This window comes from Kogia breviceps, chromosome 18 (genome assembly GCF_026419965.1).
Source record: "Kogia breviceps isolate mKogBre1 chromosome 18, mKogBre1 haplotype 1, whole genome shotgun sequence".
Taxonomy (NCBI): Eukaryota; Metazoa; Chordata; class Mammalia; order Artiodactyla; family Physeteridae; genus Kogia; species Kogia breviceps.
This window is the reverse complement of record NC_081327.1, coordinates 40,568,916-40,583,417: the sequence shown is the minus strand read 5'-3', so window position 1 is coordinate 40,583,417 and position 14,502 is coordinate 40,568,916. Positions and strand designations below refer to the sequence as shown.

At 45.6% G+C, this 14,502-nt stretch overlaps 2 protein-coding genes across 4 annotated transcripts in view; one reads left to right on the top strand and one right to left on the bottom strand.

Annotated features, from left to right (window-relative positions):
- Positions 1-5,868, bottom strand: part of PRMT7 (protein arginine methyltransferase 7) — a 49,547-nt gene extending 43,679 nt beyond the window's left edge. Inside the window, exons 1-2 of one of the 3 annotated variants that reach the window (XM_059044834.2) lie at positions 5,304-5,868; positions 2,301-2,476 (exon numbers count right to left, since the gene is read on the bottom strand). In XM_059044834.2, the coding sequence (XP_058900817.1) occupies positions 2,301-2,476; positions 5,304-5,324 (197 nt within the window). In that variant the 5' untranslated portion in view covers positions 5,325-5,868. Of the gene's footprint in view, positions 1-2,300; positions 2,477-5,181 lie in introns of all 3 variants that reach the window. The other 2 variants (XM_067019753.1, XM_059044840.2) reach the window with 2 other exon arrangements.
- Positions 5,439-14,352, top strand: SLC7A6OS (solute carrier family 7 member 6 opposite strand). The gene is made up of 5 exons (XM_059044911.2): positions 5,439-5,675; positions 5,807-6,082; positions 11,346-11,549; positions 12,780-12,900; positions 13,637-14,352. The coding sequence occupies exons 1-5, from the start codon at positions 5,481-5,483 to the stop codon at positions 13,765-13,767; spliced, it is 927 nt and encodes a 308-aa protein (XP_058900894.1). The 5' UTR covers positions 5,439-5,480; the 3' UTR covers positions 13,768-14,352.
- Positions 14,353-14,502: the final 150 nt, after the last annotated feature.

The following is a 14,502-nucleotide window of genomic DNA, read 5'->3' as shown; positions in this document are numbered from 1 at the left end:
GTTCACCAAACTACAGGGAGGAGAGCTGCTTATCCATATTTTCTATCATAGTAATTCACAAACTTGAAAAATCTCTGGCATGGTCAGGATAAGCCCCCAGAACTCAAGAGGCTCGGCCCAAAGATGCTTTCTGAGAATTCCAGGTGAGAGTTAAGGCACTCTCAATAAACAGAAGACCTCCAGCTTCGGGTCAACATCAGAATTAATGAAGAGCTTATTTTACATGCAGATTCCCACAATACACACAAAGAGCTTCTGATCTAGAAGATGGAGCTGGAGTCTGGAAATCTGCACTAGAACTGGTACTCCAGGGAACTGTGACACAGGTATTTCATACTCTACATTTTGAGGAACACTGCACCAAAAGCAAAGGCTTCTTTTTTTTTTTAATGGCATACCAAGGTTTTTAACATTTGAACCCACCTGCGAGTGTTTAGTTGAAATTTGGTCCTTTCTACTTTTCTCCACCTTTTAAGGGGCATTTTCACTCCCCCACCTTCCCTGCCTCACCACCCACTCACTCCCCTGACTCCCCTGACATCACTCTCCCTAAGCACCACCAATTCACTCACATCACTAACATCCAGGATTTCTCTAACCCTGCTGGACACTCCCTCCTCCTGACATTCTCTTCCTTTCTACTCTCTGGCCATGCCCTCCTGGTTGTCTTGCCTCATCAGCTATTCTAGGATCCCTTCTCCAGCCCTCTACCTTTCACATTCTACACAATGTCTGAAAGCCTGCAATCTCTTCCAGTTTCAACTCTAACAACTGCAAACTGTCTCCAGGACCATATTTATCTGCCCAGTGGCATTTCCATCTGGATGTCCAAAGCCAGATACCTAATCTTCATCACCCCAACAACACCCATTCCTCCTGTGTTCTTCTCAAGGAACAACAGTTCCATCCACCTAGTCACTCTAACCAGAAATCTTGGTGCTTACTGAATTTTCTCTCTCTCCAATGAGTTACTAAACTCAAGGTCTCTCAAAGCTTTTTCCTCCTCTCTCCACCATCTCAGCCTTGGGGTTGCAATACCCACCCAAATGCCCATATGGTTTTCACACCCTCCAACCCACTTTCCACACTGCTCTCAGGTTAATGTTCCAAAATGCAACCTAATCTTTTTTCTTCCCCATTTAACACCTCAATCACTCAGAAAATAATGTCCAAAATATTTAAAAAGAAAGTAATGTGTTTGAGCCCTTACTCTGTACCAGACATTGTACTTCATTCACTCATCAAATAACGCTAAGAAAAGGGTATTATATGATGAGATATACATATTGTTATACTGAGGTATATACTGTTATACTGTATATGAGGCATATATTACTACACTGATCCTCAGAGAAGTTTAGTAGCTTGGCCAACGTCAAGCTACTTGACGTTAAGAAGTCAAGTAGCTTAAGAAGTGGCTACACTAGAACTTATACAGTCAGGTTCCTCTTCCTGCATTTTGCTACCACCAAGTACAACATGACCCCTGCCTACCTTTTCAGCATCCTCTCTCACCATAGCCCTAATTTTGCAGCGCACTCCAGCCACACTGACCTGCTAGCCACTCCTCAAAAGAGCTCATCTGGAAGTCTGCACATAATCCCTGCTGCTCAGAAAGCAATCTCCCTCCCTTTAGTTTCGGGAAATCATTCAAATATCGCCCTCCCAGCCCAGTTGGTTCTTGCTGCTTCCATGTACTTTTGTGCCCATTTCCTCTGACTTTTATCTCATGGTGTCATAATTTTTTATATGTCTGTCTATTCCACAAAAGTGCACGTTCTTTGAGGATGAGAACCTTATCTTTGTCATTTTGGTATTCACAGCCTTAGCACAGTGTCATATGCACTTAATGATTGCTAAACAACAGTAACTCACTTACATACTTTTAAACATCCCTCCAAAGGAAAAAAAAAAAACCTAATTTTTTCCCACTTTTTCCATTAAAGAGAATTTAACTATATGATAAACGTGCCACCATTTCAGTGATGCAAGTAAATAATTAAATTTCATAAACTCATCTACTACTACTACTACTACTACTGAACCTTGGTTCCACAAGACAGATCCTCGGGGACTCTGGTATAGCTGCCACAAAATGTCTGACTCTCCACACAGGCATAACTTTGCCTAACTCCCACACAAACCTACCTGGCTGAACAGACCTGCTGGTGACCAACACCTGCCCTGATAAGAAGCACTGGGTGACAGCCTATTCCCCACTCAGACTGGATTCCAAGGCATCTGCTTTGAGATCAAGGGCCCCACCCAGCTGCAGCCAACTGTGGAAAAACCCTTGTTACCTTGCGATCTCCTGGTGATAGTCATAATGCTCATCCTCCTCCAGCCACTCCACAGACCCCGTGGTTGGGTTGGCCCGCCCACAAAAGACTTTCATGGTGCCAATTAGCTCCTCAGTTTTAGCGTAGAAAAGCAGCCTTACCAGCTGCTTGTAGACAGGTCTGATCGTCAGAAATCTCTTCAAATTGTAATGCCCAAAAATGTAGACGAAAAAAAAAAAAAAGAAATCAAGAAATAGACAAAAATGTCAGAGCCACTGAAAATATTTGTTATTAAGCATTTTAATCTTTCCAGCAGAGTTACTTGGTTTTATATTCAGCATATAACATCAAATATTATTAAGACAAAAACTCAGAAAGCTATCTGGAAACTTCAGCAGTCCTCAATGATTCCAATAGGGTCAAATGAGCCTTACAGGTGCACCTGAGTACAGCCTCAGGTGAAGGCAGGTAAGAAGAGAAATAAAACAAAGGAAAGGGCTAGAAGGAAAGGAGAACACAAAGAGATTGGGGCGGTGGTAAAGGAGTGTCACCAATACTGCCTCAGAAAGGTAAACACTTAGTTTAAGGAAAAATACAAAGAAAAAGCAATTCAAACCGACAAAGAAACCTCACCTGAACAAATAAATCAGAGCTATATGCAAACATGGCTAATCCCAGGAATATAACATTGAGCCAAAAAAGAAGCAAATCACAGAATACAAATGATTCCATTCATATGAAATTTATAACTATTCAACATAGAACAATATATTCTTCAGGGATCACACTAAAAAGCATGGCAGGGAATGAGGATAGTGGTTACCTCTAAGAGGGAAGGGAAAAGGATGGAATCAACTAGGGCCACACAAGGGACTTCAAAAGTAACAGTACTGTTATTTTTCTAAAACTGGGTGGTGGGGGCTTCCCGGGTGACGCAGTGGTTAAGAATCAGCCTGCCAATGCTGGGGACACGCGTTCAAGCCCTGGTCCGGCAAGATCCCACATGCCGCAGAGCAACTAAGTCTGTGCACCACAACTACTGAAGCCTGCAAGCTACAACTACTGAGACCGCGAGCTGCTACTGAAACCCGCGTGCCTAGAGCCGTTGCTCTGCAGCAAGAGAAGCCACCGCAACGCAACGAAGAGTAGCCCCCGCTTGCTGCAACCAGAGAAAGCCCACACGCAGCAACGAAGATCCAACACAGCCAAGGTAAATAAACTAAAAAAAAAATTAGGACTTCCCTGGTGGCGCAGTGATTACGTATCTGCCTGCCAAGGCATGGGACACGGGTTCGAGCCCTGGTCTGGGAAGATTCCACAAACCGCGGAGCAACAAAACCCGTGCTCCACAACTACCGAGCCTGTGCTCTAGAGCCCACGAGCCACAACTACTGAAGCACACGCACCTAGAGCCAGTGCTCCACAAGACAAGCCACCAAGATGAGAAGCCCACACACAGCAACAAAGAGTAGCCACCGCTGCCCATAACTAGAGAAAGCCTGCTTGCAGCAATGAAGACCCAATGCAGCAATCAATCAATCAATCAATAAAATTTAAAAAACCGGGTGGTGGGAATACAGGTGTCCATGATATTGTCATTCTTTATGCCTCACTATTTTTTATGATTACTTATCCACTCTATATTCAATTTTAAAAACAATTTTTAAAAACCTTTCTCCGGGGCTTCCCTGGTGGTGCAGTGGTTGAGAGTCCGCCTGCCGATGAAGGGGACACGGATTCGTGCCCCGGTCCAGGAAGATCCCACATGCCGCGGAGCGGCCAGGCCCCGTGACCCATGGCCGCTGAGCCTGCGCGTCTGGAGCCTTTGCTCCACAACGGGAGAGACCACAGCAGTGAGAGGCCCACCCACGTACCGTGGGGGGGGACCTTTCTCCGTCTGAAAAAACACCACTGAAAAAAAACCAAAGTCTTCAAATAAATGTCACCAGACACGTATCCTTTTTTTTTTTTTTTGCTTTACTCGTCAGATTTCAGAGCAGACGTCTGGTTCATTTATTCAAAATTTACTAGGCACCTTCTGTATGCCAGGCACTGTATTAGGACTAGAGGACTATCATAAACAATACAGAGGAGGTCCTTGTCTTCCAAGAATTTACAGACCCTAATGGGGGAAAGACAGTAAATATAAATATACAATTAAAGACTACCAGCGGGCAAGAAAGGAAATATACAGGGCGCTATGCAAGAGAATAACAAAGTTACGGAAAGACTCTGAGGAAAAGAGCATCTAAGTTGAGGCCTAAAGAATAACCCAGGTTAAAAGCTGTGAAAGTGCAATACTCATATTTCAGGAATCCTTACCCCAACTTTCCCAAGAAAAGGTCCTAAGATGTAAAGAACTAGGTGCAGAGTGACAAAAGCCTGAGTGACTGAAGCACTTTGAGCAGAAGAAATGATGGGCGACTAGGGGTGGGCTTCTGCAATGTCGGCTGCGGAAAGGTGTTTGGATTTTGTTCTAAATGCACTGGGAGCCACTCAAGGGTTTTAAGCAAAAGAATGCTTTGGATGTACGCTTTTACAGGGCCGCTCTGGCCAGTGTGTGGTAGACACACTGGTTTCCAACTACTGACATTTCCAACTACTGAGAACACTGTGACTGGGAAAGACCAGTGAGCCAGGGAACCGTGGCCCAGTCGGGGAGCGATGGCTGGAGCTCCGTTAAGATTGAGGCGCGGGTTTCTATCGCTGAAGGGAGGCAACAAGTACTATGACCCAGGTCCCGGCGGAGGTGCTCAGTCACAAGCCCAGCTAGAAACAATGACCCGACTGGATGGCAGAGCCAGGGACCGCCTAGAACCCCGCACTACCGCCGGCCCGGTAGCTCTGAACCGCCCCATACGGACTCTAGAAAGTTCCTCCAGAGTCCCGAAGAGATGCGTACCCCAATGTCCGAGTACGACCATGCCACATTCCTCCGCCGAAGCCTTGGGCTGAGCACAGGATGCTGGCTGCACCCGACCCTTCAACCGCGACCCCACCTTCCCAACCAGCCCAGCGCCTCACCGGCCAGGAATACCGCTCCATTCACTTCCGCCGCCACCGCCATCTTGTCGCCACAGGCGTGCAAAGGCGGGACTTCCCTGGGCCCGCTGAGCGTGCCGGGGGAGGGTCCCGGAAGCAGAACTGGAAAGCTCTTCCGTCGCACCCCGCGCATTCCCATAGTGCTCCACGACAGCTGTTATGGAGGCCGGGATGACGGCGGTCCTCCGCGTGAAGCGGAAACGCAGTGCGGAACCCGCTGAGGCACTTGTCCTTGCTTGTAAACGCCTCTGCTCCAGCGCAGTTGAGTCGGGAGCCCAAAAGACGCCTCCGGAGGATCTGGAGAGAGCAGCAGAAAATAATGTCTTCCAGTTGGTGGCCACCGTGCGCTCCCAGGTATAGGGCCGGGAGGGAGCCAGTATGAAAGGGATCTTAGGGCGCAGCCGGGGTGCATCATTTTCCCTAACCCTTTCACGAACCCCTGTTTATGCCGCCCCACACCCCCGCTTCTTTCCCCCTCCCCGCAGGAGGAGCCAGTACAGCCGCTCGTGCGAGCCGCCCTGCGCCCGTCCCAGGGCAGCCAACAGCGTATCCGCCGTCATCTCCGTGCGTCGGCTCGGGAGATCCGGCAGAACGGCCGCTACAGGGTAGTCTCTAGCCGCCGATCCTCGGGAATTCCTTCGGACGGCTTGGGGTCCGAGGACGCCCCGGGAAGCCCAGAAGCCGCCGAGGACGCAGGCTTCCAGCTGTTGGACCTGGTCCACGAGGAAGGAGACCCAGAGGCCACCGCGATCTCCTGCAAAGTGAGTACACGCCGGGAGTCGAGCTCTGGGCTTCTCGAGACAGAGTACGCAAAGTTAGCACACAGTTGAGGGTACACATGGCTTCACTTTAGAGAATGATGATCCATGCAGCTTGATGGACATGTTTTACAGGTTAGATTACCCATTCAACAAGTATTTACTCAGCGCCCACTATGTGCCAGGCATGGTTCTTAGGTTCTGTGGATACAGCAGTGAGGACGTAACATTCAGGTAGAGGAGAGAAACATCAAACAAATTCAATGTCAGATGGTGAAATGGGCTATTGGGGGCGGGGGAAGCGTTCTCCCGTCTCAATGTCATTTTCACTGAGAAAAGGACTTTTGAGTAAAGACTTGAATGGCAAGGCACTGTGGATATCTTGGGCAGAGGAATTCCACACTGAGGAGCTCTGAGTGCAAAGACCCTGAAGCCGAATTTATCTGGTGTTTGCAAGGTCATTGTGCATGGAGCCCAGGGGGATGGGGGAAGATAGTAAGGAATTTGGGGAGAGTATACCTGCTAAACCCTTTCAACTAGGTAGTTGCAAGGATACATTGCCTTTCACCCAGAGATGGGGAATCACTGGAGGATTCGGACCAAGGTAAAGGTAAAGCAGATGGGAAAACTCATCAAAGGGAGGTTAAAGGACCAGGCCTGGGTAGCATACCAAGTTTGAGGCAGATTTTGGATTAGAATGCAAGTCTTCTCACATTTAATTCAGTGTTACTTTCTTTTTTTTTTTTTAAGTTTATATTTGCTTCTGTTGGGTCTTCGTTGCTGTGCGTGGGCTTTCTCTAATTGAGGCAAGTGGGGTCTACTCTTCATTGCGGTGCGTGGGCTTCTCATTGTGGTGGCTTCCCTTGTTGCAGAGCACGGGCTGTAGGCACACAGGCTTCAGTAGTTGTGGCTCGCGAGCTCTAGAACTCAGGCTCAGTAGTTGTGGCGCATGGGCTTAGTTGTTCCGTGGCATGTGGGATCTTCCCGGACCAGGGATTGAACCCCTCTCCCCTGCATTGGCAGGCGGATTCTCAACCACTGTGCCACCAGGGAAGCCCCCAGTGTTACCTTCTACTAATTACGTTTTCTAAGTTAGTTTTGTACCTCACTTCCAAAAGCAAAGTCAACTACATGCAGTAAGACCAAAGAAATAGAAAATTCTCAATCTAAGGTGTGCCCACTCTTAATAAACATTTTTCAAATCTCATTTTAAGTTTTTGAAGTTTAAAAAATGAAATTTGGGGCTTCCCTGATCGCGCAGTGGTTAAAAATCTGCCTGCCAATGCTCAATGCTGGGGACACAAGTTCAAACCCTGGTCTGGGAAGATCCCAAATGCCGCGGAGCAACTATGCCTGTGCACCACAACTACTGAGCCCATGTGCTGCAACTGCTGAAGCCCACGCACCTAGAGCCTGTGCTCTGCAACAAGAGAAGCCACCGCAATGAGAAGCCCACGCACTGCAACAAAGAGTAGCCCCCACTCGCTGCAACTAGAGGAAGCCCACACGCAGCAACGAAGACCCAACACAGCCAAAAATAAAAAATAAATTTATTTCTTTTTATTTTTATTTTTTTTTTGTGGTACGTGAGCCTCTCACTGTTGTGGCCTCTCCCGTTGCGGAGCACAGGCTCTGGACGCGCAGGCCCAGCGGCCATGGCTCACGGGCCTAGCTGCTTCACGGCATGTGGGATCTTCCCAGACCGGGGCACAAACCGTGTCCCCTGCATTGGCAAGTGTACTCTCAACCACTGCGCCACCAGGGAAGTCCAATAAATTTATTTTTTAAAAATGAAATTTTTATTCAAAATATATCAAGCAAAAGATATTTAATCACATTCCTAGTATACCTGGATAACAATGTGGGCATGATGTCCATAGCCACCTCTTTTACCAAAACTAATGCCACACTGCATCATGAGTTACACATTTTTAAAAGTAAACCAGTGTTCAGTGGAATCAAGTCAATTAAATAGTTCATTAAATCATATAAGAAAAACTAGTAGCTAAGTTAGGAAGGATATGAACACAGATTTTCCCAAAAATGCAATACAAACTGTAAACACATCAGAAATGTTTGCACACAATAATTATTAAAGAACATAAATTTAAACTGAAAGCAAACTTGATGTTTTATGCCTACCAGACTATCAGGAAAAGGGTTGCCGATAGCTCTGCTGGCAAGGCTGTGATTAAAATTGTACGACTGTTGTACCTAAAATTGATGCAAGCCTTTGGGAAAACAGCAGGGCTTTACAGTAATATCAGGCATCCTAAAAATAGATTGGAGCCTAGTATTTTAAAACTATTTTTATTTGGATTCTAAAACCGTCCAGAAATCTAAAGAGATTTTTGTTGTTGTTGGCTGTGTTGCGTCTTTGTTGCTACACGCGGGCTTTCTCTAGTTGCGGCGAGCAGGGGTTCCTCTTCCTTATGGTGCACCGGCTTCTCATTGCAGTGGCTTCTCTTGTTGCAGAGCACGGGCTCTAGGCGTGCAGGCTTCAGTAGTTGTGGCTCGCAGGCTCTAGAGCGCAGGCTCAGTAGTTGTGGCGCACAGGCTTAGTTGCTCCGCAGCATGTGGCATCTTCCCAGACCAGGACTCGGACCCATGTCCCCTGCATTGGCAGGCAGATTCTTAACCATTGTACCACCAGGGAAGCCTCTAAAGAGATTTTAAAATTAGTGAGAGCATTTCTCTGCCACATTACAGTGGGTTTCTTCTTAAATTGAAATGATCTGTTTTGGGTTTGTTTGTTTGTTTTAACTTTTTATTTTATTTATTTATCTATTTACTTATTTGGTTATGTGGGGTCTTAGTTGCGGCAGGCGGGCTCCTTAGTTGTGGCACCCATGTGGGATCTAGTTCCCCAACCAGGGATCAAACCCAGGCCCCCTGCATTGGAAGCGTGGAGTCTTAACCTGTGAGCCACCAGGGAAGTCCCGACATGATCTAAGTTTTAAACAAAGTATATTTGACAAACAATCTGAAAAATTAAAGGGGAAAAGTTCAGTTCATTTTATTTAGTAATTTCACCCCCAGGATTTATCCTAGGGAAATAATTCAGCGGAAGCAAATAACTATGGTATTAACAAAAGCAACTATTGGTATACTAAGTAATTACATGTCAAGTACTGTGTTAGGTACTTTTACTCCCCACTTTAACTCATTTTATCCTCACAAAAACCATATAAGGGTAGGTACTTTTATCTCCATTTTTCAAATGCAAGAATTGACAAATTCATTGCAATGTTGTGTATGGAGGCTAAAAATTATGTCTGAGAAATTGACGTGCAACTGCTTGGACCATTAAATTGATAACCATGAAGACTGGAAAGATGGGAAAATACTTATTTATGGTTAATAATAGAAAATGCTGTATGTAGCATAATTGAAAATATAGGTAAACATACACAGACTAGACTTTAAAACAATTTTTCTTTTACGAAAATAATATATGTTCATTACAGGAAATTTGAAAAAATAGTAGCAAAATTGAAAGTAAAAGGGCAGGGGCGTAGCACCCATTTTATCCCCATCCCAAAGATAACTGGAGTAAAATTGGTTTATTCTCTTTTGAGTGTAAAATTCTATGTCTGGCGTTTTTCTGTATTGTTAGTTTTTTGGTTTTTTTTTTTTAATTTTAATTTACTTTTGGCTGCATTGGGTCTTCGTTGCTGCTCGTGGGCTTTCTCTAGTTGTGGTGAGTGGGGGCTACTCTTCGTTGCTGTGCACAGACTTCTCATTGCAGTGGCTTCTCTTGTTGCAGAGGATGGGCTCTAGGCACACGGGTTTCAGTAGTTGTGGCACGCGGGCTCTAGAGTGCAGGCTCTGTAGTTGTGGCGCATGGGCTTAGTTGCACCCGCGGCATGTGGGATCTTCCCGGACCAGGGCTCGAACCCGTGTCCCCCGCATTGGCAGGTGAATTCTTAACCACTGCACTACCAGGGAAGCTCCTGTTATTGTTGCTGTTGTTTAATTTATTTATTTATTTATTTATTTTTGGTTGTGTTGGGTCTTCGTTGCTGTGCGCGGGCTTCCCATTGCAGTGGCTTCTCTTGTTGTGAAGCACGGGCTCTAGGAGCGCAGGCTTCAGTAGTCGTGGATCGCGGGCTTTAGAGTGCAGGCTCAGTAGTTGTGGCGGACGGGCTTAGTTGCTCCGCGGCATGTGGGATCTTCCCGGACCAGGGCTCGAACCCATGCCCCCTGCGTTGGCAGGCAGATTCTTAACCACTGCGTCACCAGGGAAGTCCCTGTATTGCTAGTTCTTGTAAATATTTTAATGGCTGCATAATTTGTTGAACTGAAGGCTGGGGGCTTGTGAGGTGGAACCAGAAGTTTTCTTGTGAGCAGCTCTTAAGTTGGTCAAGTCTGCACAAAAACTGACATCTCTAGTTCCTTTTGACTTTGGAGCAAGAAACAATTAATTCCCTGTAGCCTGTAAATGATGATAACATTGGTCTCCCTTTATCTGCCCTGGCCATGGGACATCCCCCTCTTCCCCCTGTATGGTGTCTGGTTTGAGCTGCAGAGCTTCCGGTGATGAACCTGTCGAGAGTGACTGGCAGCATGTCCCTCTGGTTTCCAAAGTGACCTGTGCTACCCTAGACAACACAGCCTCTTGCCACTGGAGCACATCTTACCTGGGCAAGTTCTATTCTGGGGCAATCCATCTCAAACTATCAGAAAAAGGATTATAGGGAAGGCCACTCCTCATTTGTGATTAAAAGCAGGATGTCAGGGTGAGCAAGCCAAGTGGTGGGTGATGGCTGGTGGTAGTTACCAGGGTCCAGGAATTACCCTTAGGCCTCTATAGGAGGCCACACAAAATGCAGACCCATTTGGGGGTCAACCATAGGAGTGCTGCTGTCAGCCTGTGGATCTCCAAGGGGAGAACATCATACCAAAGGAGCTCAGAGAAGACCTGTAGAAGCAGAGCCTGGGGGCAAGACTAGCCAGCTCTGCTGGCTCTCCCCTTCCTCAGGCCAGTCTTCCCGTGTGCTCTCTTATGACAGCGAAGCACAAAAGAACAGGAAGCTATCTTGTAAGCTTCTATCTTAAAGTACTACACATTAATTTTATAGAGACTCTTAATTTTTTTTTTAATTTCTTAGATAACTGAGAAGAGACTACTAGGCCATGGGGATAAGAATCCTGAATTCAACATAGAGAACTGCAGGGAGGTTTCCTTCACCGAGGTCTTAGGTTCTTCCTCTTGGGACATCCATGTTTTAAGTTATGCATGTATCATCTGCTGTTCTCTTTACAGACATCTGACCCAGATGTGATCCTCTGCAATTCTGTAGAGTTGATCCGTGAGCGGTTGACTGTATCTGAAGATGGACCAAGAGTTGGGTACCAGGAGGAACAAAAGGACAACTATGTGTATGACATTTACTATTTGGACATGGCCACTCCAGGATGGATTGAGAACATCCTCTCTGTGCAGCCCTATAGCCAAGAGTGGGAGTTGGTAAGGGGACCCATGAGGCAGGGGGCATGAGGCAGCCTCAGTTCCTTTTCTAGTCACATGCTTTGCCTCCCTAGGTTCTACTCCTGATCGCCATTGTTCTTAGTTCTTCTTATCCTTGCTTAAAAGGAAAAATTTATACTAAATGCCTTTTAGAAACCTGGGTTTCGTGCAGGAGTTTTGGGAAAGACAGTCTATGTTGATAATTTTTGCTCTTAATGAGTCTCTTACAAGGTTTGCAACATAGTCTTATTTATGCAGTTGGCCCCATGTAATTTGCAGGTTCTGTGGGCTCTGCATCCCCGAATTCAACCAACCACAGATCAAAAATATTCCGGTGGGGGAAATTCCAGAAAGTTACAAAAGGCAAAATTTGAATTTGCTGCACACTGGCAACTATTTACAGTTGCAAATACATGATAAGTATTTGTGTTGTATTAGGTATTACAAGTTATCTAGAAATGATTTAAAGTATATGAGAGGAGTAAAGCAACTATACTCCAATAAAAATTAATTTTAAAAATAAGTAAAAATTTTAAAGAATAAAGTATATGAGAGAATGTGCATAGGCTATATAGAAATACTTAGCCATTTTGTGTAACGGACCTATGGAAACAAAAGCGTTTTTTTTTTTTAGTTGTATCTTAAAGGGTGAAAAACCTTGGATTAAGAAAGCTAACATCCTGACATTGTTAAATTCTAAAATTATTAATGACAAAAGTTAAGGTCTACCTCTCATCCTCTTATTATGAGAGAAGCACCCTATCCCACACCTGCACTATAACTAGTCTCAGTCAGGTACCCACCTTGGACTACTGCATAGCCCCCCTCCTTTCTGCATTTCACACTTGGGTTTTGGCTCTAACCTTTGGCATCACCTGTAATCCATATAATCCCTCTCCTACCTGGCTGGCCTTCAGCAGTTTGAAGATCACTGCCATCACCTGCTCAGAGCTGTCTCCTCCGCACCCTGCTGCGTTCCCTTCTGGTAGAGTTCAGATCATCCAACCAGGAAATGTGGTTCCTGGAGCTGGACTCTGAGTAGAGTAGGGCTACTGTCTCCCTCTCATAGCCTAAGGTTACTACAGCCTCTAGCAAACTAACACCTATGTTTTCTCTTTTTCACACATCACCCTTAAATGACATCTCTCCAAGTTGGTCTGCTAATAGCTTCCCCGAGAGCATAACTTTAGAGGTTTTGACTTATACTCATGTTTATGTTGAGATGTGCAGGTGAATGATGACCAACAACCAGAGGACATTTATGAAGATGAAGATGATGAGAACAGTGAGAATAATTGGCGCAATGAGTACCCAGAGGAGGAGAACAGTGACAGAGATGAAGATTCCAGAGGTAGGTGGTAGCAGCCCTGGTTGGGGAGGGACTGATGGGATCTGGGACTGAGGTGTGAGCAAGGTTGACAGGTATATCTTAGCTGGTTTTCCTTTTCTGCCCTTTGAGCTCCACCAGCTTGACCACAAGCTGGTGGAGCTATAGGACCACTGTTCCCAGGGGCGCTGCTGGAGGTATAATGTCAGTTAGGCCTGGGTTCAAATCCTTAGTTCTTTCATTGCCTAGCAAGGTCCCTTTCCCTCCTACTTTGAATAGAGTGCTGGAGAGGTTTGCCAGTAGGAGTGGGCCCAGGGTTTTCACAAACCAAGGAACTGCTGCATTTACCTGTGCAACAACACAGACATGGTACGTGGGGGAAGAGGAAGGAAGGATGCTCTGGCACCACAGTTCTTTGACTTTCTTGGTGTTTGATGATAGAGGAACAGTTAATCAAGCTATGGGATATTCTATTGGGGAAGTGTCAAGGAACAAAATTATATTTGCAATATGACTGCAACTATTATAACAACAAAAAAATACTGAGGGGAAAATGACAAAGCACTCCAGTGTTAAAGGACTTGGTTACATGGTAAGAATTTTATTGCTTTTCAAAAAATTGTTCTATATTCTAAATTTTCTTTATTGAGCAAGTATTTTATAATAGGAAACAAAACATACTTTTTTGAGAAGGGAAGGGGCATTTGTGGTCATTTAGAAAACGATACAATTAGAGCCCATTTCTGTTATGTCATTCTAGTCTCTGATGATTACAACAGCCTCAGTGAAGAAGAAGGAGACAACAGAGGACCACAGATGTGGAGCAAATACCCTTTGGATGTGCAGAAGGAGTTTGGCTATGACAGCCCCCATGACCTGGATTCAGACTGATGATCCTGTGATATCCATGAGGTTCTACCACAGCCCCTGAGGGTTCTGTGACTGCACTGTCAGCCACACTGGTTACCATCCTCTTGGGTTTCCTAGCTTAACACTTGGAAGGAAAAAGCATATCCAACAGCACCATTCCACCATGGTGAAAACTTGCACTAAGGGAGTGCGTCTTTTCTACTATCTGGAGGGCCCCCCTTTGTCTCAATCAAAACTGACCTTAGAGTCTGGGAGATGCTGTGAAAGTGAAGCTTCCTGGCCCAGACATTTTACCTGCATTCCCATTCTCCTCCTATGCCAAAGCCAATTAAGGGGAAGAGAGTCTCCTGTTTTGTCAGCACTAAGACTGGGCTTTCCCAGGCCACCTGCCTCCATCCCTGGTAGCGGCACAGACTGGATAGTAATGGCCATTAGGAAAGAAAGTAGAATTTGCCTGAGCCATGAGAGGTTTTAGTTAAAAGCTATCTCTACCTCCCTGCTTCCTGACTCTGATAATGGTTGTAAAGATTGCTAGTTTCCTCTGGCAGTGGTACCAAGGAACAGGGTATGTATGAATCTCTTTAATAAAAACTAACTTTGAACAGGGGAGCAAGTAATTCCTTCAAAACCTTTTAAAATCTATCTTATGTACTCTCCCACCATACTCCCTGCTCCCTTTACCCCCCACCAAAAAGGGGGAGGGATTGGTGAGAAGTTTCAGACACTAAGAACTTAAGGCAAGTGAGGAAAAGCAAA